This window comes from Tribolium castaneum, chromosome 2 (assembly GCF_031307605.1).
Source record: "Tribolium castaneum strain GA2 chromosome 2, icTriCast1.1, whole genome shotgun sequence".
Classification (NCBI taxonomy): Eukaryota; Metazoa; Arthropoda; class Insecta; order Coleoptera; family Tenebrionidae; genus Tribolium; species Tribolium castaneum.
Window position 1 is genome coordinate 21,418,226 of NC_087395.1, and position 24,324 is coordinate 21,442,549.

The 24,324-nt window shown below is 40.5% G+C and overlaps 1 protein-coding gene across 5 annotated transcripts; it reads left to right on the forward strand.

Annotated features, from left to right (window-relative positions):
• The first annotated feature begins 372 nt into the window (after positions 1 to 372).
• On the forward strand, positions 373 to 24,182 carry stan (starry night). 5 transcript variants are annotated; one of them, XM_015983480.2, is made up of 22 exons: positions 373 to 628; positions 9,188 to 10,886; positions 10,945 to 11,431; positions 13,085 to 13,850; positions 13,959 to 15,666; positions 16,910 to 17,114; positions 17,164 to 17,441; positions 17,492 to 19,100; positions 19,150 to 19,336; positions 19,775 to 20,555; positions 20,863 to 21,007; positions 21,057 to 21,275; positions 21,323 to 21,543; positions 21,596 to 21,931; positions 21,981 to 22,080; positions 22,142 to 22,254; positions 22,304 to 22,737; positions 22,781 to 23,071; positions 23,128 to 23,142; positions 23,199 to 23,433; positions 23,487 to 23,526; positions 23,573 to 24,182. In XM_015983480.2, exons 2-21 carry the CDS (start codon positions 9,256 to 9,258, stop codon positions 23,515 to 23,517), a joined length of 9,792 nt encoding a protein of 3,263 aa, XP_015838966.2. In that variant the 5' UTR covers positions 373 to 628; positions 9,188 to 9,255; the 3' UTR covers positions 23,518 to 23,526; positions 23,573 to 24,182. The 5 variants fall into 5 exon arrangements, with proteins under 5 accessions (XP_015838966.2, XP_015838964.2, XP_015838967.2 ...); XM_015983478.2 differs by lacking the exon at positions 23,487 to 23,526; XM_015983481.2 differs by lacking the exon at positions 23,487 to 23,526 and having other exon boundaries at positions 22,787 to 23,071.
• Positions 24,183 to 24,324: the final 142 nt, after the last annotated feature.

Here is a 24,324-nt window from a genome sequence, read left to right on the forward strand (position 1 = left end):
AGAACTTATACAAAACAAGTTTAAATAATTTAAAGAATATTTATGCACGAAATGACCCCATTTTTTCAAATAAAAGCCACTTCTCAATGAAAAATTAGTCGAGTTGTTTGAAATATGTCGAAAATACGAGGGTAGGTCAATATGTCCTTACAAAATCTAGGTGGCGGCGCTCGTCGCGTAGTAACCAATTTTTATATCATCTTCGTATCAAATAATTTATCAGCGTATCAATATAATTTTTTTACCAAAATAAATTAATAAAAATAATAAATACATGCATGAAAACTAATACACTTGTGTCGTGGCTCCCTCTTACATAAGCTGTGCAACCTATCACAGAAACCTATGTTGCATAACAGTCGGTAGGCAACCGGCAAGACAGAAAAGAGAGATGCGAAAGCTTCAAAATGGCTGCTTGACTACCAGTAAACTTGTGTTTTTAACCCGAAACTGCCAAACAAACCATTTATTTAATTAGAAAAAATTCAAAAAACACCACTAAAGTGAAAAATATTAGTGACCAGAACTACTGTGATTTTTTTAGTGCCAGTTTTATTCAAAAATCGGTCTTTAAATACCTGTGTCAATGCACTTATGTTAAAGTACAGTCTGTGTTAAAAAAATCCAGGTGAGAATTTTAAATTTCAAATTTTTTTATTAATATTTATAACTGCGATTTTATATTTTTAATATAAGTATAACAATGTTATAGTCGTTTTTGATGAAAAAAAGCGGTAACTCTGCGGGTAATAATAATAACAATGAAAAAAAAGGAAACTCGAAAATTAGATATGCAGATATGCAAAAACGAGAAGCTCTGCCTCCTGAATTATCTCATACGCGAAAATCGCGATTTATTATCACTTTTAATTAAGCAATCCCAAGGTTGTTAATTACATTTTATAGAGCAGAACTCAGTTGCAAAAAGCGCGAATGAAAGTAAATACGTTCAATAAAATTGAGTTTTAATGAACTCGTCCCTGATTAGGCGCTTCTGATTATATTATATTCAAGACAGTGCGCCTAAAACAAAGTGAGTCACCACTTAATCCGAGCGAAACCCTATTCATCCCCCACATGTTACACGGGGTAACATACCTTCTATACAAATTTGACGGTCGATACTGGACAAAAAATAAAAGTGCTACTTGAAAAGCTTCTCAGTCGAAAGCTTTTGTTTTTACGCGACCCTTCACATAAAAAAGGATTTGTAATCAGGCTACAAAACTTGCTGTAGTCGTATTCCGGGGTGAGTTTTAGTGCTTGCCGCCCCAAAGAACTATTTACTATATTTTGTTAAAAAACTCTTACTTTCCGCTGCGGTCAACTCATTTCTTGTACGATTGATCCGCCGTGTTTTTACAGTGATGAATCTTTCATTGCTTACCCAACCTTAACGTTTGTTAACCGAAATCACCTGCTTTGAATATCAAATTGATGGAGAGACAAAGAGCGCGCAAATGAAAAATTACACGCTCGTGAACATTTTTTCGGAAAAATCTCTTGTTACAGTCACCTTCACGTGATGCATGATACATACGAGCGGATTTATTGCTCTCTCACTAACAATAATTTTAAATGTCAGAATAACCAACCAGTTGAACGTAAAAGTAAATAATTAAATTGCCTCAGGACGTCGTAAAATATGTAACTGTAATTTAGAATAGGCTTAATTAGGGACTTGATGTGATCGGTAGCCGGTAGCCGCATTTTTCATCTGTAGTTGATTTATTTTTTCAACATTGTTGCGGACAATTATAATCAAGATAATTGCAGAGGAAGGCATCCATCGAATTGCTTAATTAATTTTCGCACTAGCTTTGTGCAATCAACGCAAAAAATTATTGCAACACGAGTTTCAGGATCGTGTCTAGTGTCCATTTGAAAAGCTAGTTCTGCATTGCAACAACTCCATCAAACATAAATTTCTCCCGTAATATCAATAAATCTGCAAACTTCGTAACTGTAGTAAAATTCATTATCTCCTTTTGATAGAACAGTTGGAAACCAACTCCAGCTGGTTGCCTTGTAATTGTTGGTAGCAGGTGGTAAACAAAAACTTAAACACGTTTCGAAACGTCTTTGTGCCCTAAAGACCATCGGCGAAAAAACAGAACATCATACTTCGAACAAAATTAAACTCGAGGCAATTTACGAGAAAATTATAAACTGGAATGACATTAAGCCGATAAATTGCGTGTTTCCGACGTTTCTTTGGGGAGCAGAGAGTCCCAGGAGCCACTAACGTTACTTCCTAATGGCAAAAGGCGATATACAGAGTGACTCAGCCAAATACCTATGACATAACTCATTGTCAAGTGTTTTTCATTTTTTATTTAAACTATTAGATACCAAAAAATCCGACTATAAAAAAATTAATTTATTCTTCGACACTGCCAAAATCTTCGATTTTTCTCCTGTGTAAGGAAGTTTTTACAACTGTTTTGGTATTTTTCATTATGGAACGTCAGATTATTCTTAACAAACTTTAAGCCTTGTTGAGTCTAAAAATGTTGTATTCAACTCGTTTTCGTGTAAATCGGCTAAGTTATTTCACCTCGTGAACGATAAACCAGTCGTTTTCACTCGTGACTTAATAATCCACTCGTGATATTAAGTGTCCAATTTACACTCAAACTCGGTAAATAAATAATTATTATTTACAACTCGTTTTTGAAGTTTTTGATGAAACTATTAGATTTATTTTTGTTCTATTTGCTGATTAAACATCAAAAAGTAAAAAAAAGTAATTTTTAGGAAATATTTTTTACTCGTCATTTACCAATTTTCTTCAAGTTTATAATGAAAAGAAAGTATTGTTTTTGGAATTATTTGACAAATATTATATCAATACACATTTACTTACCCTAGTTGATGTGCAATTTTTGAAAAAAATATTTTCAGTTTATTTATAGTACACGTTTCTGTAAATCTTTACGAATGTCAATAGTGTGCAGAACATGACGATAAATATATAATTTACTTATTAAACGAATTGGGAATAATTTTAAAAACCATTACCTAACAAAAACTGGTGATAACAAAATTTGTTACAATTAAAGGAGACTACTCGGGAGAATAGTAGAGATTTTATGGCAATATTTTTGGAGATATAGTAAAATAAACTCATCTTGTATTAAATAGAAGTATGTATTTTTTCTGATAATTACAATTTTGTTAGTTATTTTCTTAAGAACTAACTTAAAATAAATTGTATGAACGTTATTGTGCAATTTAATTTTTGCTGAAATTGAATGTATTTACTCTAGAAAGATGTTTTCATTTTATTTTATAGGCCTTTTGGTTTGGAATCTTATTAAATGACGAACAAATTAAGTATAGATAAATTTGCAGAAAGAAAAGCAAAAAAAAAACAAATTTTGAAAGCTAAATTTGAGGATCTTGCAAATTACTTGAAATAAATTGTATGAACGTTATTGTGCAATTCAATCTTTGCTGAAAGTGTAGGTATTTTACTCATTTTACTCATCATATTTTATATGCCTTCTAGTTTGGAATCTTATTAAATGACGAACAAATTAAGTATAGATAAATTAGCAGAAAGAAAAGCAAAAAAAAAACAAATTTTGAAAGCTAAATTTGAGGTTCCTGCAAATTACTTGAAATAAATTGTATGGACGTTATTGTGCAATTCAATCTTTGCTGAAAGTGTAGGTATTTTACTCATCTTATTTTATAGGCCTTTTGGTTTGTCAATCTTATTAAATGACGAACAAATTAAGTATAGATAAATTTGCAGAAAGAAAAGCAAAAAAAACAAATTTTGAAAGCTAAATTTGAGGATCTTGCAAATTATTTGAAATAAATTGTATGAACGTTATTGTGCTATTCAATCTTTGCTGAAATTCTAGGTATTTTACTCATCTTATTTTATAGGCCTTTTGATTTGGCAATCCTATTAAATGACGAACAAATTAAGTATAGATAAATTTGCAGAAAGAAAAGCAAAAAAAAACAAATTTTGAAAGCTAAATTTGAGGATCTTGCAAATTACTTGAAATAAATTGTATGAACGTTATTGTGCAATTCAATCTTTGCTGAAAGTGTAGGTATTTTACTCATTTTACTCATCTTATTTTATAGGCCTTTTGATTTGGCAATCCTATTAAATGACGAACAAATTAAGTATAGATAAATTTGCAGAAAGAAAAGCAAAAAAAAACAAATTTTGAAAGCTAAATTTGAGGTTCCTGCAAATTACTTGAAATAAATTGTATGGACGTTATTGTGCAATTCAATCTTTGCTGAAAGTGTAGGTATTTTACTCATCTTATTTTATAGGCCTTTTGGTTTGTCAATCTTATTAAATGACGAACAAATTAAGTATAGATAAATTTGCAGAAAGAAAAGCAAAAAAAACAAATTTTGAAAGCTAAATTTGAGGATCTTGCAAATTATTTGAAATAAATTGTATGAACGTTATTGTGCTATTCAATCTTTGCTGAAATTCTAGGTATTTTACTCATCTTATTTTATAGGCCTTTTGATTTGGCAATCCTATTAAATGACGAACAAATTAAGTATAGATAAATTTGCAGAAAGAAAAGCAAAAAAAAACAAATTTTGAAAGCTAAATTTGAGGATCTTGCAAATTACTTGAAATAAATTGTATGAACGTTATTGTGCAATTCAATCTTTGCTGAAAGTGTAGGTATTTTACTCATTTTACTCATCTTATTTTATAGGCCTTTTGATTTGGCAATCCTATTAAATGACGAACAAATTAAGTATAGATAAATTTGCAGAAAGAAAAGCAAAAAAAAACAAATTTTGAAAGCTAAATTTGAGGTTCCTGCAAATTACTTGAAATAAATTGTATGGACGTTATTGTGCAATTCAATCTTTGCTGAAAGTGTAGGTATTTTACTCATCTTATTTTATAGGCCTTTTGGTTTGTCAATCTTATTAAATGACGAACAAATTAAGTATAGATAAATTTGCAGAAAGAAAAGCAAAAAAAAACAAATTTTGAAAGCTAAATTTGAGGATCTTGCAAATTAATTGAAATAAATTGTATGAACGTTATTGTGCAATTCAATCTTTGCTGAAAGTGTAGGTATTTTACTCATTTTACTCATCTTATTTTATATGCCTTCTAATTTGGAATCTTATTAAATGACGAACAAATTAAGTATAGATAAATTAGCAGAAAGAAAAGCAAAAAAAAAACAAATTTTGAAAGCTAAATTTGAGATTCCTGCAAATTACTTGAAATAAATTGTATGAACGTTATTGTGCAATTCAATCTTTGCTGAAAGTGTAGGTATTTTACCCATTTTACTCAACTTGTTTTATAGGCCTTTTGGTTTGGCAATCTTATTAAATGACGAACTAATTAAGTATAAATAAATTTGCAGAAAGAAAAGAAAAAAAAAATTTTGAAAGCTATTTTCTTAACTTATGGCCATAATTACGGGCAGTTTTTGTTTTTTTTTAATTTTTTTTTGATTTGTAACTAGCGTATTACAAATTCCCAATTATTGTAAAATTGTACTGGCCTGACCTAACATGAAATACACTTTTTTGAAAAAGACTTTAATGCCTAAAAAATTCCCAATAAACATCCCTGCATTTAATTTTTGAGTTCTGACACTTTGATACTCAAAAGAGTTCGAAAACAACAGTTTAAAGCATATTTTTGCTTTGAGTGTCCAAAGAAACGTGTATAGAAAGCTTGTCCTCTGATTACATTCTCGGAATTTGACCATTGTCCAGTGACATGTGCGGCTTCCTCAACAAATTGCAATCAATAACACCACACCGAGAATCACACGCCCCTGCCAACCCGAATTTTGTGGAAAGGTCGTTGAAAAATCGCCTTCCAAAAGTGACTGTCTCGTTAGCGAAATTCTCCGAATTGCTTCAGTGGCCATCCTTTCCTCCAAGCATGAATTTAGCACATTTCCTGCATTCTATTCGCTCCCAACTACAAATTAATAACACGCTAACAACAGTCCCAAGTTTTGATTCGAATTCATTGAATTAAAATGACTCTCTCGTCGCGTGGTGAGTGACTTGAATACTCCGTCGAAATTAGCTCGCTGAACATTTGCGAATCCTCTTCAGGATTAATAAAACGTCAACCCTTTCAGTCGCGCACTCTCATTGAATCTCGCTGGTCACACGCCGAAATTAAGACGTTATTTCGTGTTTCGAGTGTGTGTTGGATCGATAAAACCTGGCCAGGTAGATAAACTAATAGCATTTCATTACACCGAGCAATTAATTTCGTGCGGAATGTCGGCGTAGGTATTGGAATTTTATGAGAATGCAGAACTACCGGCTGGCTCAGAATTTCGATAAAGCGTTCTTCTGCAGAACATATCTCAATATAATTAATCCCATCCGTTGTGACACCGGGTTATTTAAATTTTTATGTCAACAAACTAGAAGAACCGCTCCACACACGTGATCGCGTCTTGTTAACACCGGCGATCGACTCGTGTGTCTTTACGGCTTTTGTAGCGGTCTGTACGTTATAACAACCTGCTAGGAATGTTTTAATATACTGGAATTAGTCCACAACAAAATCGACTTTATTTTGCCCCGTTTCAAAGGCCGGGATCGCGTGACGGCGTTTGTTTTACCTGAGACTATAATTAAACGCTACCATTGGGAGTAGTATTCTTTTAAAGTATGAGAAAGTTTGCGACGACTCGCAGGATGCGCTTTCCTGCACATAGTATAATTTATCAATCTTTATTTGCCATTTTTATCAACCTTGCACATACCCAAGCCGTGGGAAAAATGCACACAACAAATTAAGAGTTTTATGAAATTGCAGCGGAAAAGCTTCTTACGGTTGATTTTTCATGTCTGAAGTTACAGCAGTTTTTCTAAATATTCGCCAGGGAGTGAGCTTTCGCTACGCTAATAACAATTAGCTTTATTATTCTTCCGTCGTAATTGCATTAGTGCCAATCACAGTTTTAATGGAGCACAGCGAAGGTGCATCAAATATTGCTTTCAGTTTTCTTTGATTTTTTTCTGTTTGAAATTTAAGAGTTATTTAACTAAATAATTACTTGGATATACCTATTTAATACGAGGGATTTTTTTGATTCGTTCATTCATTTAATTTAACATTTATTTGAAGATTTTAATATTTTGAAACATTTGAAATTGTTTCTGTTTTTTTAACTGTTTTTAAAGAGAAAGCATAATTTAATAAAATTAAACAAAGTTGGTCAAAGTGTTCTGTTCTGATATATACAATAGGGTACAGTTAGAACACAGTAATCATCAGAGACCGGATTCTTAGGAAGTTAAAAATTTTATTTAATCCTGGAGTACTTTTTACAAAAATTTGCATTTTATTCACGAATTCAATTACTTCAACAAGTGGCAGGTCTTTTGTTTCTAGTTTTGTTATGCTATTTACTAAAATCTCAGAGTGCGAAAGTAACTCATATTTCAAACTAGTTCGACTAAAATTTTGCTCTTGCTTTTACAAGAGCTTGTAAATTTTTCAGAATTAAAAGACAATTTAAGCTTAAAAAATAGTGAGATTGAGATTCTGAAAAATTAAGCGACTGGAAAACTGGAAAAGTGAAAGAACTATAAAACGGAAAAAGAAACAACAATAAATTGAAACATTAGATTCTGAATAAAAAACAATACTCAAAGAGACTTAACAGCAAAAAAAATAAAAGCTTTAATACAAAAAAACTAAGAAATAGTAATAAGTGACTGAAGGAGGGATAAATTAAAAAACTCGAATCGAAGTGCAAAGTAAGGACATAAAAAATTGAAAAACTGAATTTATAAGACAGTGAAAAAACCAAAAATAAAAAAAATGGAAATCAATACGAAATATGAGAAAACTAAGAAACTAAAAAGCTGAAATACTGAGAATCTTAAGAATCGTGTCATTCAAACATTAAGAAACTATGAGGTTGAAAACTTTAAGAAATTTGTTAAAAGTTGCATAATTTTAAAAAGTTAAAAGGAACACCCTACCCTCTGTTTTGGCATCTCAGAGATTTTTAAATTGTCGTTAAAAAACAAAACTCAGAAGTTTCAAATGCCCAAGTTAATGATATAAAGATATAAAGATTTTTGACCTAATTTAGTACATTTTTGAGTTTCATGAGAGAATCTTGCGAAACAATTGAGTTTATGCCGAAAAAATAGCGAAATCTTTATCAAAAACAAATCGGTCCATAATTTATCACCGATTTTTGAATCCAAGTGTCATAGAAAACTTGTAATTCCGTTAGAAAACAGCGAAATTCCAGACGGTTTGGCCGACATTTACAAAATAATCACACAGCAGTTTTTGCTCAGTTTTGAACGGTCTATGATTCGTCTGTTTTACAGTTGGGAGTGCAATACCCCACCCCTAACCAATAACGAACGTTTCAATCGTCTTGCAATTTTTTGCGCACCAGATAAACAAGTAGGAGGTTTTTAGGGTCGGCCTTTCTCACAGAGCGGGTTTTCGCCTTAGACGCAAATAACTTGGTCGATTTTGCTTAGTTTTTGAAATAATTTAATATTTAGACTAAAACACTCTCTTAAAAATTTCTAACACAAAAACTAAGAATCTTAGTAAAGCAGGACTTTCATACGACTAATTAAAAATTAAAAAAATCTACACTGTCATTTCGGAAAAATTAATAATTACAATTATAATAATTAAAATAATTATTTTTTATTCCAAAACCAAGGCTGCTATAAAAACTGTTTGAAATTGCTCATAACAGCGGCAATTTTGCTACTTTATTGTAGTAGTAGCAGATAATGAGGCCCTTTATAGCCACCACGAGTTGACATAAAACTTCTCTTTGTGCATGAACAGTCGAACATAAATAGACTTATGCCGTTATGTTTGTTAAGAAATTCACAAATTAAATACTGAAATTAGGATCTGTCTTGGAACACTTACTTACAATAAACGTAATTTTCGTAATTTCTAAAAATGAGAGCCCGTAATTGCCATGAATGGAGAGAACAGGTTCCAAAATACCCGTTTTAAGATAATTGAACTCTTTGCTTTCCAAAAAATATAGTCCGTTGAAAAACACGATGATAGTATTTTAAAGAGCGAATAAAATATATCTCACATCAGTGCTTCCAGGATGCACTTTCATGCTCACTATAATTACAGTCCATCAAGAGTAAAAAATACCACGGGAAGTCCTAACACTACTTCGATTTTTTGCAGGAAGATGAAACCACCTATCCCGTTACGATCGCCGAAAATATGAATTATGATGTTGATCACGTTAAAAAATGATTATAACGTCTTCTCTCATGGTTGAGAGGCAGTCCCCAATTCATCTTTTCTTACTGCTTTATTTTCTCCATTCCGTCTCGAGTTATCTATTATTAATCGACGAGAAGCAACAGCCAGGCGACGTTATTTTCAATGCTTCCGTCTACCGCCTGGGCTCCGAACGCAAATACAAAATAAACGCCCAAAGATCGGCCCCCTTCGTCGAATCCCTGATCTCCGTTCACCCCGCAAACGGCCAGGTCTCCCTGCTCCAGCCCCTGCAATGTGACGGCGTCTACTACCCCAGCCTGTTCACCGTCCACATCGACTCGACCTCCAACCGCCTCCGGGACATCGACTACTACAGCCTCCCGCTCCGCATCTTCATACTCGGGCCAAAATGCGCGGAAAAAAGCGACGAAAACTGGGAGTACCTCCACGAGGCGCGCCGCCGTAGGAGCGCCAACCCCTTCCTCAGCCAGCTGCACCCCTCCGTCAAAGAGCGCCTCACCCAGGCCAAGCAATGGATCTCCGAAACTTTCGCCTCTTTCGCCATCCCCACGACCGGCAAATGGCAAAAGATCTGCCTCCGGCAGTCGCAGTTCATCAACTCGGTCTCGGCCTTCCTCCCGCGCACCATCAGCGAGTTCTGCTCCGTCACCTTCCACTTCGTGAGCGACGAGCGCTTCAAAATCGAGCACAGCCAGGGGGACCTGGTGGCCAGTCGCGACGAATGCATCGTGGAGCCCCTCTGGAAGGTCACGATCCTGTTCTCGACGCACTGCCACGCCATCAAGATCCTCAACTCGGAGCACCGGCTCAAGATCGTCTACCACCACCAGGTGTTCAACGACACGGACATCGCCAAGCGGGTGCGACGCGAGCTGCGCAACCAGTCGCCCTTCTTCGAGAAGCCGCTCTACGTGGCGAGCGTCCTCGAGGAGTGCGACCCCGGGGTCGTGGTCACGAGTGTCAAAGCCCGCGACCCCGAGAACAGCCCCATCAGCTACTCCATGTCCAGTTTGCTGGACTCCAGGACGCAGGGCATGTTCGAGATCGACCCCAAGACCGGGACCATAACCACCAAGGTGAAGCTGGACCGGGAGATGGTCGATGTTCACTATTTCAGGGTGACGGCGATGGATGACAGCTTCCCGCCCAGGAGTGGGACCACCATGCTCCAGATAAACGTCCTGGATGCCAATGACCACGCGCCCACCTTCGAAATGAACGAGTACGACGCCAGTATCAAGGAGAGCGTCAGTGTGGGGTCCACTGTTATCACGCTCAAAGCCACGGACCAGGACGTGGGGAAAAACGCCGATGTGGAGTATTCCATCCAGAGCATCAACGGGGGCGGCATTTCCTCCGAGGAGGAGGACAATAAGGCGTTTAAAATCGACCCAAAAACTGGGGTTATCACGACCAGACTGATGCTAGACCGGGAGACAACCGAGGTTTACACTCTGATAGTCGCAGCCACGGATCTGGCAAGCCCGCAGACCGCCAGGAAATCGTCAAGTGCCAGCGTCGTGATACATATCTTGGATGATAATGATAATTATCCACAGTTTTCCGAACGGACCTACACTGTGGCCTTGGACGAAGACATTGACTGGACCTCGAACCCGGTCATTGCCCATATCAAGTAAGCAATTGGCACAGTCAGTAGGGTTACACATTGGACAAAAATTATTTTTTTCCAGAGCCACGGACGCAGATCAGGGCAATAACGCAGCAATTCGCTACGCCATAATCAGCGGCAACACCCAGTCGCAGTTCGCTATCGATAGTTTAACAGGGGACGTGTCTCTGGTCAAGCCTTTGGACTACGAGACTTTGCGGAGCTATCGACTGGTTATAAGAGCCCAAGACGGCGGGAGTCCGGCAAGGTCGAACACGACTCAATTGCTAATCAACGTAAAAGATGTTAATGACAACGCGCCGAGGTTTTATACGTCGTTGTTTCAAGAGAGTATACAGGAAAATGCGCCGGCGGGATACAGTATCGTTAAGGTGCAAGCCTACGATGCTGATGAAGGGCCAAATGCTGATATAAAGTACACCATAGCGCCGAGAGACTCGATTGGGGCTAGTACAGAAGATTTTCCGCTCACTGTTGATTCCCACACGGGCTGGATCACTACTACGAAGGAGCTGGATCGCGAGGATCAGTCCAAGTTCATGTTTCAGGTAAAGTTTTTGACTATTTCCAGAAATTGGCGAAGAAAAATCCAAGTATAGTTTTCTTGATTTAAAATCAGTAACCATTTCATTTGAAAACTTTGGAAAAAATCGAACCAAATAACATTTTTTAGACGTGTTTATAGAAACGAAATTGGAACTGTTTTCATTCTGTTTTATACAAGTTAGTAAGTTTCGCAGCAAAAAATCGTCCAAAATAAGCCGTTTTCGTGTTAACTGAAACTTAATTGATACTATATTTTGCCTGAATATTGCGTTTTCAGTCTGTTTGATGTATGTTTTCTTATTTCAAAGCAGAGAATCGTCCAAAATAAGTATTTTTCGTTCTAACTGAAACTTAATTAGTACTTTTGTGCCTGAATATTGCGTTTTCAGTCTGTTTGATGTAAGTTTTCTTATTTCAAAGCAGAGAATCGTCAAAAATAAGCAGTTTTCTTCATAATTGACACTTAGTTCGTACTTTTGTGCCTGAATATAGCGTTTTCAGTCTGTATGATGTAAGTTTTCTTGTTTCAAAGCAAAGAATCGTCCGAAATAAGCCGTTTTCGTGTGACTTTTTAGCCTACTCATCAATTTTGTATTAAATAACTGAAATCTAGCGTAAAAAATCAAAACATTTTCGACCTTCTCTATAAATTTTTCATTTTATTAGAGGGATATCTCACGCTTACTTAGAGTTTTCAACACAAAATAAAGTAATTTTCGACAATTTTAAAAAGTTTTTGGCCTGTTTTGAGATAATTTTGTTATAAATTTTCTCGATCATAAGCGAACTAAAAATTACTTCTTACTCAAAACTAGAAAATAAGGTAATTTTCGACGTAATTAAGTGATTTTTTGGCATATTTCCAGGACAATTTTTCCTTCTATGTTCGTGTTTATGTGTTTCATTAAAAAATGTAACATTTGGTTTCGATAAATTTGATATTTAGTGTTAAAAATTGACTGTTGGTGAAGAAATACCGCAAAATAAGTGAATTTCTGATTCAAAATCAAGATAAACACTACAAAAACGGCCAAAATGTGAGAATTTTGGCTTATTCTAGTGAAAGTATACTAAATTTTCGACTTTCATAGATACTTTCTCGTACGTAAAAATGTATTTAAACATTTAGAAAAAAAAAAACAAAAGAATGAATTTAAATAAATAAATAATATCGTCGTGGCCTTTTTAAGGAAACTGCACATAAAGTTTAATTTCCCTCTTGTAAAACGAGTTAAATTAAGCAAAAGGGATCAAAACAACATCATTTTACACCTTTATTAAAAAACTATCACTGTGTTAGGGTTTTGAGGGTGTTTCAATAAAATCACAGTATACTAACCAGAAGGAAATTTGGTAAAATAAGTTAGTTTCTCCCCCAGGAACAAAATAAAACATAATAAATGTAACGACAAATGTGATTTTAATCAACCTTTTTCACTTTGCGAGACAAAAGTAAGGTAATTACGACTTTCGTGGATAATTTCCCAGTCTGTTTCAGCATTTTTTCTGCAATATTAGTTTCTCAAACAAAAAACGAGCTAGATTTAAAGAAATAGATAACAATTTTCGACGTTAGAAAAGGCGATTTTTGGCCTTTTTCAATTTCAATCATTTGGCTTTTGTAAATAAGTGTCTCAAAGACAGCTTTGCCCCAGGTCATAGCCACCGACCAGGGCACCCCTCCGCAATCCGCCAGCGCCAGCGTCATCATCACCGTGCAGGACGTGAACGACAACGACCCCGTCTTCGAGCCAAAAATCTACGAATCCGTCGTCTCCGAAGACGACCCTCCTGGCACCCCCGTGGCCACCGTCACCGCCACGGACGCCGACGAAGACACTCGCCTCCACTACGAGCTCACCAACGGCAACACCCGCGGCCGCTTTGCCATCACCTCGCAAAACGGGCGCGGCGTCATCACCGTAGCCCAGCCCCTGGACTACAAGCAAGAGAAACGCTACATCCTGACCGTCACGGCGTCGGATTCTGGTGGACGGACCGACACAGCCACAGTCTACGTCAACATAACCGACGCCAACAACTTTGCGCCGGTTTTCGAAAACGCCCCGTACACGGCCAGTGTGTTCGAAGATGCGGCGGTCGGAACCACCGTTCTGGTGGTCTCGGCGACGGATAATGACGTGGGGTTGAACGCGCAAATTACGTACAGTTTGGGGGAGGATGGCGACCATCCGGCGGAGTTCACCATCAATCCGCAAACAGGGGCGATTATTACGACGAGGACGCTTGATAGGGAGACCACGAGCGGGTATTTGCTGACCGTGACGGCCCGCGATGGGGGGAATCCCCCGTTATCTGACACCACAGATGTGGAAATATCGGTGACAGATGTCAACGATAACTATCCGGTGTTCAAACAAGCGGCCTATTCGGGGAGCGTTCTCGAGGATGCCCTTGTGGGTAGGTTGCTCACATTTTCACAATAATAATAATAATAATAATTTTCGTATTTTTATTACTTTAATTATAAGCTTAGTAACAGTGCTATAAATTAAACAAAAATTCCAGGCACCTCCGTGGTGCAAGTCTCCGCAACGGACGCCGACGTGGGCCTCAACGGCAAAATCTCCTACTCCCTCAGCGAGAAGGACAAGGAGGACGGCTCCTTCGTCATCGACCCCACCAGCGGCGTGATCCGCACCAACAAGGGCCTCGACCGCGAGTCCGTGGCCGTTTACGAGCTCGAGGCCTACGCCATCGACCGGGGATCCCCGACCTTGAGCAGCTCAGTCCCCGTGACAATCCACATCGACGACATCAACGACTCGCCCCCGGCCTTCGATTCGGACAAAATCGTGCTCTACATCGCCGAAAACAGCCCGATCGGCTCCACAGTCGGGGAAATCCACGCCAAGGACCCCGACGAAGGCGTCAACGCAATCGTCCAGTACTCCATCATCGGGGGCGAAGACAGCCAGAGCTTCTCTCTGGTCACGAGACCCGGCTCCGAGAAGGCCGACTTGCTCACCATGACCGAGCTGGACTACGAAAGTGCCAAGAAGAAGTTTGATTTGATCATCCGGGCGGCGAGTCCGCCGCTGCGTAGCGACGCCCACGTCGAGATTATTGTGACCGATGTTAATGATAACGCCCCGGTTTTACACGATTTTTTGGTCATGTTCAATAATTACCGGGATTTTTTCCCGACCGGGCCGATTGGCCGAATCCCGGCGTTTGATGCCGACGTGTCCGACAAACTGCATTATCGGATCTTGTCGGGGAATAACGCGAATTTGGTCGCACTGAACGAAAGTACCGGCCAAATACAATTATCACCACAGTTGAACACAAACGTAGCCAAAATGGCATCCATGGAAGTTTCCGTAACAGACGGAGTGAACGAAGTTAAGGCAATCATGCAACTATCAGTCCGACTCATCACCGAAGAAATGCTCTACAATTCGATAACAGTCCGCCTGAACCAAATGACCAAAGAGGCGTTCCTCTCGCCCCTGCTTGGTTTCTTTATGGACGGACTTGCAGCCATAATTCCGTGCCCTAAAGAAAACATCTTCATTTTCAGCATTCAGGACGACACTGACGTTGACGCGAAAATCCTCAACGTGAGTTTCTCCATCCGGAGGCCGGACGTCCCCAAGGAGGTCTACTACTCTCCTCAATTCCTCAAAGAAAGAGTCTACCTGAACCGCGGCATCCTAGCCCGGCTCTCCACAGTGCAGATTCTCCCCTTCGACGACAACCTCTGCGTGCGGGAGCCCTGCCTTAACTACGAAGAGTGTCTCACTGTTCTCAAATTCGGGAACGCGTCCGATTTCATCAGCAGCGATACGGTTCTGTTCCGGCCGATCTACCCGGTTACCACGTTCACGTGCCAGTGTCCCAAGGGCTTCACGGGGTCCAAGGAGCACTACTTGTGCGACACCGAGGTGAATTTGTGTTATTCGTCGCCGTGTCAGCACAACGGGACTTGTAAGATACGCGAGAGGGGGTATACGTGTGTTTGTGCTCATGGGTACACGGGAGCTAATTGCGAGGTGGAGCTTTCGGACGATCCCTGCAATCCGAGTATGTGCAAGTCGGGGAGCACGTGCAGTCCGAAGAATGGGAAGTCGTTTATTTGCGAGGAGTGCTCGCTGGATGCCGGGAGCGAACATTATACGTCGCTGTGTGAGCTGAAGACGAGGAGTTTTACGAAGAGTTCGTTCCTGACCTTTCCCAGCTTGAAGCAGAGGCACAGGTTGCATCTAAAGCTAAGGTAATTGAAGTATTTGTGCTCTTTCCTTTATTTCGTGCCTTAAAACTTTTTTTTCGGTTCAAACATTAATAAATAACCTCATATTTTAATTAAAAATAAAGATAGATTTGAAATTGCCGGATTTTTTCTAAGAATTTTAGCGAAAACCGCACATTTGTACGACGATAAATAAGCTCGTAATTAAAAGGAGCGTAAAGGTGATGACGTCACACCCGCCCTAGCCGAGCGGCGGACTGCATTGTCGCAGTGCATAAACACTTATTATGACCCAATTTGCGGTCGTTTTAACCGAAAAAAGTTCTGGTTTTCCACGGTACACTGTGTAATAGGATTATTCTCCATTATTTAAATATAGTTAATCATTGTACTAGTTATTTACTTGTTGTTGTGGAAATATAAATGTCGTCGACAAGCCGGCTCCAAACATAATTTTGTTGTGAATCACTTAACTTCAAATTATGGCTTTGTTATCAAAGTATTTATAATTATTCTTGATTCTCAATGCATTGTCAATTCATTCGTGATTCGTTCGGTTCTGTGTTGTAGTGCGTTTAGCTTAGACACAGACACAAACACTACACTACTCTGATTAGGATGGCCTGTCAGTTACTTGATAAAAAACAGAACTAACATTATTTCAAACTCATTATGAGTATAAAATATAGCCCATTGCCCCTCAGACTTTTATGTGAAGGTGCCATAAACAAATTTGCAATTTTTATAGAGCAGGCATATTTCACAGCTTTGTAACAAAGCTGTAAAATAACCGGATATTTTTAATAATTCATTGTCAGTCCTTAAAATTTGGCTACAACCATCAATAAACCTTGCAATCCGAAACTAATATTGCTGTCTGGAACCTAAGTAATGAATAATAAGCGTAATAAGACGTACGGAACGGATACACAGAGGCCGCGCTCGCTGCACAGCATCGAAGTAAAAGGCCGGAGTGACGTCACGATCAGCGCGCAACGCACTAAATTTGTGTTTTTCTCAATAACTAAGTCGGCTATCGAAAAACGGTTTTCGACAAGTATTTTCTATCACATTGATCTTAAATTATTAAACTATTAAACTTAATTTAATATGGTCCCAACGACCTCATACTGCCTTTAATCAAAAATTGTGTTCTTGTAATATCACAAGCCCTCGAAATGAAACGGTCTCGCCAAAAATTGCAATAATAACACTAGAGACTTCTAGACAACACCCGACAAAACCTAATTAAGTCCCTGTGTCACAGATTCGCCACACAATCCCGCAACGGCTTGCTGCTCTACAACGGCCGTTACAACGAACTCCACGATTTCATTTCCTTGGAGATCGTTAATGACCAAATTCAATTCTCCTTTTCCCTCGGCAGCAACGTAACAAAAGCCGTTGCCTCAATACCTGGCGGGATTTCAGACGGCAATTGGCATTCAGTCACCGTCTCGTACTACAATAAAGTAATAAAAACCAACCTAAAGTCCCCACAAACCTAACTGATTTTTCTAGACGGTCACTGTGTCAATCGATGATTGCGACACAGCTTTAGCTTTAAAACACGGAAAAGAGCTAGGGGGCAAGTGGGCCTGTGCCGGCTTCGCCGAATACCATTTGGAGCCCCGCTGTGCCTCACTCACCGAAACCTGTCACAGGTTTTTAGACTTGACGGGACCCCTCCAACTAGGGGGGCTCCCCTCATCGTCGAATAATTTCCAAACGAAAAATCGCTACTTCGAGGGGTGTATTTCAGAATTACAGGTCGATTACAAGTTTGTGGACTTGAATAGGTACCGCACTTTATTTTAATCTTGTTACGTAATTACACCAAAAATTGTAGTTTTGTAACCGACAATGGGACCACACCTGGGTGCCCGGAAAAACGGCCTTTTTGCAACCCCAACCCGTGCAAGAACGGCGGTGTTTGTAAAGAAGGGTGGGCCATGTTCCGGTGCTTGTGCCCCAGTGGCTATGGGAGTAAAGACTGCAGCGAGTTGATAAGCCAACCTTGGCATTTTTCGGGCGATGGTACCCTCTCATTTAATCCACTTTTGAGGCCCATCCAACTACCATGGCTCAACTCTTTGTCACTCAGGACGTTACAACAAGACACTTTTTTGATGTCGATTCAAGTTGGCCAAAATAGCTCGGCTGTGATTTCGTTACAAAACAGTTTTCTTCTTTACTCATACAACGGAGAGTCTTTCTCAGTCCCGACCAAGGAACTGTCGAACGGTGATTGGCACCATATTGAGATCACGTGGCTAGGTACCGAGATAAAATTATCAATTGACTACGGAGAGCACGTGTCGGTGGTACCATTCACCGAAAAGATCCAAGGTTTATACATTGGGAAAATTTTGATAGGAGGTCCCGACAACTCCTACAGTAGCCTGAACGCCGGTTACAACTACTTGGAGGGTTGCATCCAAGACGTGCGCATTGGCAACCACCAAACAACCTTAAACCGGCCCACAGTGACCGAAAACGTGGAGGAAGGCTGTCCGGCACAAACCGACTGCCAAAACGACTGTCCTTCCTCCTCCAAATGCGTGACCAAGTGGGGGAAGTCCTCCTGCGACTGCCACGACGGCCACGTCGGCCCTTTGTGCATCCCCGTGTGCAACGTCAGTCCTTGTGAATTTGGAAACTGCGTCGAAACTACTCTCGACCCCAAAGGCTACAAATGCCACTGCAATTCGACCGAATTTTCGGGCGAGTACTGCGAGAATAAAATGGCACAGCCGTGCCCGTCCAGCTGGTGGGGGTACCCGGTCTGTGGGCCCTGCCACTGCGACGTGGAAGCCGGTTATAACCCCGACTGTGATAAGCAAACCGGGCAATGCCACTGCCGCGAAAACCACTACCAACCCAAAGGCACCACCAAGTGCATCCCGTGTGATTGCTACCATATCGGGTCATTCAACAGCCAGTGTGACCACGAGACCGGGCAGTGCATGTGTCGGGACGGGGTTATAGGCCAGAAATGCGACTCCTGTCCCAATGCGTACGCCGAAGTGACGCTGCAAGGGTGCGAAGTGGTGTACGACGGCTGTCCCCGGAATTCTGCAAGCGGGATTTGGTGGCCGAGGACAGCTTTCGGAGGGGAAGCGGTCGAGAGCTGTCCGAAGGGGACACACGGGAAGGCCTCCCGGATTTGCGATGATGACTCCGGGGGGTGGCAAGAGCCGGATTTGTTCAACTGTACCTCGGATCGGTTTGTGGATTTGAGACAGCAGTTGAGTAACATCGAGAGGGGGGATTTGCAGTTGAATACTTTTGTTGCGATTAAACTAGCCTCGGATCTTTTCAAAGCGACTAATGTCACGCCAGTGTTGTATGGGGCCGATGTTTTGGTCACGTTTGATTTGGTGAAAGAACTATTAGGGTATGAAACGAGGATGCATGGACTCAACTTGACGCATAGTCAAGATAAGGACTACATACATGTAAGACTTTAATTGGTTGTAGTTACAAACGGTAATTATTTTTTTACAGAATATTGTACATTCGGTTGGGGTGGTTTTAGATGAGAAATACCTAAACCATTGGATAAGAATTAAACAACTGACCGGGGACGGGGCTGAAAATCTTATCGGATTCATCGAAAATTATATCAACATTCTTTCAATTAGCCAACACGACACGTACACTAACCCATTTGAAATCGTTTCACCAAACATGGGTAAGTCGTAATTTCACTAAAAAAGTGGAAATTATCACCACATGACCGGTTTTTTTAATCGGACTTGGTCTAATTGGCAACTTACAACAGAGCAAAAAAATATATTTGAACATAGCATCCTACGCTCAAATATTTTTTTACCAGACTCTTTTGATGAATTATTTTGAAAGCGAAAAGTTTATTTTAACGGAGACCGAAGGTACGATTATTGCGAGAAAAGAAACCTCAATTGACTTATCAATATACCTTGGAGGAAAAAAAACTCAGGGTCTACGTTGTAATATTTTTGGGAATGTTAATAAAAATAAGAATAAGGTCAAGATAATTATCTCAGAATTTTATTTTTTCGTGAAAGCTGACAAAATAAATCATAATTTTGATATTGACGACGTGGTTCACGCTGACGTGCGAAAAAATTGTAAATTTTCATCGTTCCAGTGCTGGGTTTGGACGTGGTGACGCCCGAGTCGCTCTACGGCTACGAACCCGACTCGATCCCTTCCTTGCCAACGGACCCCAACTTCACCACCGAGCGTGTCATCCTCCCCGACACCTCCCAGTTCCTCCAAGACACCGCGCAGAAGTCGTACGGTCCCCTTGTTGCTTTCCCCAAATACAACAACTACCTCCTTGACAAAAGTAAATTCGACCAAACCACCCGCATCCTAATCCCGCTCAAACTCCTCGGAATCAAACCCGTGGAACACGGCGAGTTGATCACAAAACACTCACTCCCGGAAGTTGGCGCTGTGGTCAGCTACGCGCAGTACAAACAAGCAAACTCGCTACTTCCCGAAAAATACGACGATTCGGTCGTCCGGAGATGGGGAGTGGATATCACAATCGGGTCGCCGTTGATTTCAGTCGGGGTGCTAGTCCCGGAGTACGTCGATGCAGTCACGAAGACCACAACTCCGAAAAATATTATTTTTGAAGAAGTTAAAATACCGGAAATTGATTTGAGTCAACAGGATATGTTCCCGAGGAAGGTTGTGGTCGAGCCGGAAGTGAAGGTACACGAAAATGACCCGATTTATCTGAGGTCGACGCAGCCAAGGCGGAAAAGGGAGCAAAGTTTGACCCGGAAGTTGCTATACAAGAGTTTGTCAGGCATTGCCTTGAAAATTCCAGTCAAGTTGCAGATTTGGCTGGACTCGAATAAAACGCTGTTTAATGAACGGTCGAATCCGCAGTGCGTCCACTGGTCGACTGTTCGAGGGTAAGAATAATAAAAAATAGCGATTTTCTCAATCAGAATATTATTTTGAACTTTATGCTACACCATAAAATGGTGGATGCGCCGGGTAAATTCTTAAAACTCTGATAAACATACTTAGGCACAATGAATTTTGATAAAAATAAGATGTTTAACCGTGAAACATTAACTAAATCACCCAACAACCATAGAAATTTCACTTTTGTACTTTTGGTGGATGCGCCGGGAAAGTAATATTTTTTAATAAACCAAATTTTCGTACAAAAAGTCAAAGCTTGAGACAAATAAAATTAAATAGAACAAATTTTAGATTTGGGGAGTGGTCACGTGTCGGGTGCCGGACGGAAGTCGTCGACGATTGGTTTGAAACCTTCGACCAGAAACCACTAGTCGTAAACTGTACCTGCAACCATCTGACCACTTTTGCGGTTCTAGTGGACGTTGTCGATTTAGAAGTATGCAACTTTACCGACTCTAGCGCCAACCTAATCGAATTTATTCCAGTACATCCCCGAACCTTCACTACTCGAAGACATTTCAAGTTACAGCTGTTTCGCTATTTCTCTACCTCTCCTCCTCGCCGCCTACCTCATTCTAGCTTTAATCCGAGGCTTGCAAACGAATTCCAACACAATACGGAAAAACCTCGTACTCTGCGTATTTCTCGCCGAATTATTGTATTTCATAGCGTTAAAGGCGCGCCGACCTATGGTCAGCAGTGATGTAAGTCGATCGGCGATGTCACCAGTGTTGTAATGACCACTTTTCAGCTTCCATGTAAACTGGTAGCTATTGGTTTACACTACTTGTGGCTCGCCTCGTTCTTTTGGATGCTGGTCGATGCTTTACACTTGTACAGGATGTTGACGGAAATGCGTGACATTAACCACGGCCCCATGCGGTTCTACTACAGCATGGGCTATGTGGTGCCTGCGGTTGTTGTGAGTCTGGCTGTAGGGGTACGAGCCCACCAGTATGGCAACTACTACTTGTAAGTACAAGCAACTTAACCAAAAATAAATCACTGATAATTGATTATTAAGTTGTTGGGTGTCGCTTTACGAAAGCGTAGTTTGGAGTCTCGTCGGCCCGATCTGTCTCCTAGTTTTGATCAATTTACTGATTCTGATCATGGCAATAAGGGCCGCGTTCACGTTACAAGACCACGTCCTTGGGTTTGGCAACTTGAGGACGTTGCTTTGGGTCTCAGTGGTCGCTTTACCCCTCCTGGGGGCCACTTGGATTCTTGCGCTGTTGGCAGCGTCCGAAAGACACCCACTTTTGACACCGTTTTTGTCCGCTGCTGTCTTGATACATGCGGCGTTTTCGCTCGCTGGTTATTGTTTTGCAAATAACCGCGTCCGCCAAAATTTGATCAGGTAAGAACTGATTCTAGCTTTTGTGGATTAATAATTCGGGTCTGGCTAGGTCTATAATGCGTTGTATGGGGAAGAAAGTGCCGTTGCTTGAGACCACATCAGTGGTGGGGGTTCCGAGTACGAGCAGTCAGAACATAAGCGGCCAATCGGTAAGTTCCACCTCTTCTCAGTGGCCAATGAGCTTACTTTCTTAACACAAAACTATCACAGAGGTCCGCTTTGGCCTACCACTCAACCATCGACCCAACTCGCCGCAACATCGGCATTTCCACCTCCAGCACAACTTCGCGTTCGACCACCAAAACCAGCTCCAGCCCCTACAGGTAACTGAATTACCGACGCTTAAAACCCGAACCGAACCAATTTCCGTAGGAGCGACACCCATTTGCGCCACACCAGTACCAGCACTTCGAACTACAACTCCACAAGTGACGTCCCGTCATACATGCGCGGCTTCGAGCAAGAGACGGGACTTCACCGCCACCGGGAACTACCGGAAGAGACCGAACGGCGCGAGCGCCGGGCCGACAGCGACTCCGACTCGGATGGTTCCGAGGGGCGGAGCCTCGACCTAGCCTCGAGTCACTCCAGCGATGACGACGAGTCCAGCACTCGGAGACACCGAACCCGGGGAGGTACCCGCCAGGGGTACCTTCCGAACATAACCGAGCACGTGGTTTCACGCTGTGGGACTCCCCCGTCGCTCAATGTGGTCACCAACTCGCAGTTGTTCCCCGCCGTTCAGCCAGGGTACGGCTCCAGGTGGTCCAGTCAGCTGCCCGAAGCCTACCTACCCAACCCGAATGGTACCCCAAAAAAAGGAAACTGTAACGTCACTAAGTAACGTAGTTCCAGAGGTGGGGCGGTGGTCGGCTGAGACAGCCTCCGACAACGAGTTCTGCCACAAGACCAACTCGCCCAACCCCTTGCCCAACCCCGACGTCACCCCTGAAACATGCCTGCCAACGTTACAGTCGGAGCAGTACATGGTGCGCACCCACTACGACAATCATTACCCCAACAACTACATATCGAAAATGATGCATCATGAGAACATGAATTTCCAGGATTATGGCGAACGCGGGTCCGACATCGACGATAAGCACCACATGAGCGACAAATATCTATTTCCGTACACAGGTAGGTCAAAAAAATCAAAATTCACCCAAATTCAAGTCAATTCTATTACATGCTAGACGATCCGATGAAAGGTTGGTCGCGCGATAGCGCATACATAATTTTTTTTGCTACTTGTATGTGTTTTTAGCGGAGGAGGACCACGTGACGAGTCACAACAACTTCATGCATCCCTCGAGCCGGATAATGTCGCCGGTGACCAATGATATAAATAATCCAGGGATGGAGTACCATATGGGTTCGCGCATGGGTTCGGTGCTCGGATCCATGCATGGGTCCGTTTGCGGTAGCGTTAGAGGTTCGCCTTCGCCTCTAATGCCGCCCGTGTCCATGATCCATTCGACCCATCCGCCGGAACCACCCCAGTAAGTTTTCGAAACTGTTTCCTTCTAATCTTTCTTCATTAACAATTGTTTAGCTGGTGTTGGGAATATGGTATTAACAAATAACTGGCTTGGGTAAGGTGTGCGACTTTGTGATGTTTTTATTGATTTCTCTCCTTAGGAAAGACGATAAAAACGAGGAAACTTCAGTCTGACGGGGTTCATTTCGTGTACAAATAAGTTATTTATTGTTGTTTTTTGACTTGTTTTTTGTATATGTTTCCGATAAAAGACTGTGTATGTATAATTGTAACAATCTTTGACATTCCGAATTTATTTAGTAAGGGAGCTTTACACAACGTACTTAAAACCAATCTTAGGTAATAATTGTAATTGCCATCATATATTACAAAACATTATTTAATTGTAGTTATTAGGTAGATTTAGCAGATTCATTAGCCATCAGAGGAGAAGACTAAGGTATTTTTTACGCCATAAATTTTATTTGCGTCGAAACAAAATTGAAAGTATTTTTGTGTAAATTTAAACAAACCTGTGCCTAAAAAGCTTTTTTATATGAGACTTTTTTTTGTATAAATGGTCGTAACACTAAGATATTTTGTAAGATCTCAGTATTTATTTAGCTTAGGAGTTTTGTATGACACTACTCAGACGTACTAGATGTGTTTATTTCGATACTTTGACTGTGCAATTTCTACATTCCATTTTTTATACACTTTTGGACTCAGATATATTGTGATTTTTTATTTTATTAAATTATCTCAAAGAAACTGTGTTTGATTTACTCCCCACCTTCAAAAAGTTATCCATCATCATGACTGCTTCAGTTGGCAATAGCATACTTCTAAGAAAAAAATATAGTTCCGAAAATCCAGGCTGACATTATTATAATAAATAATTCATCAGATTGAA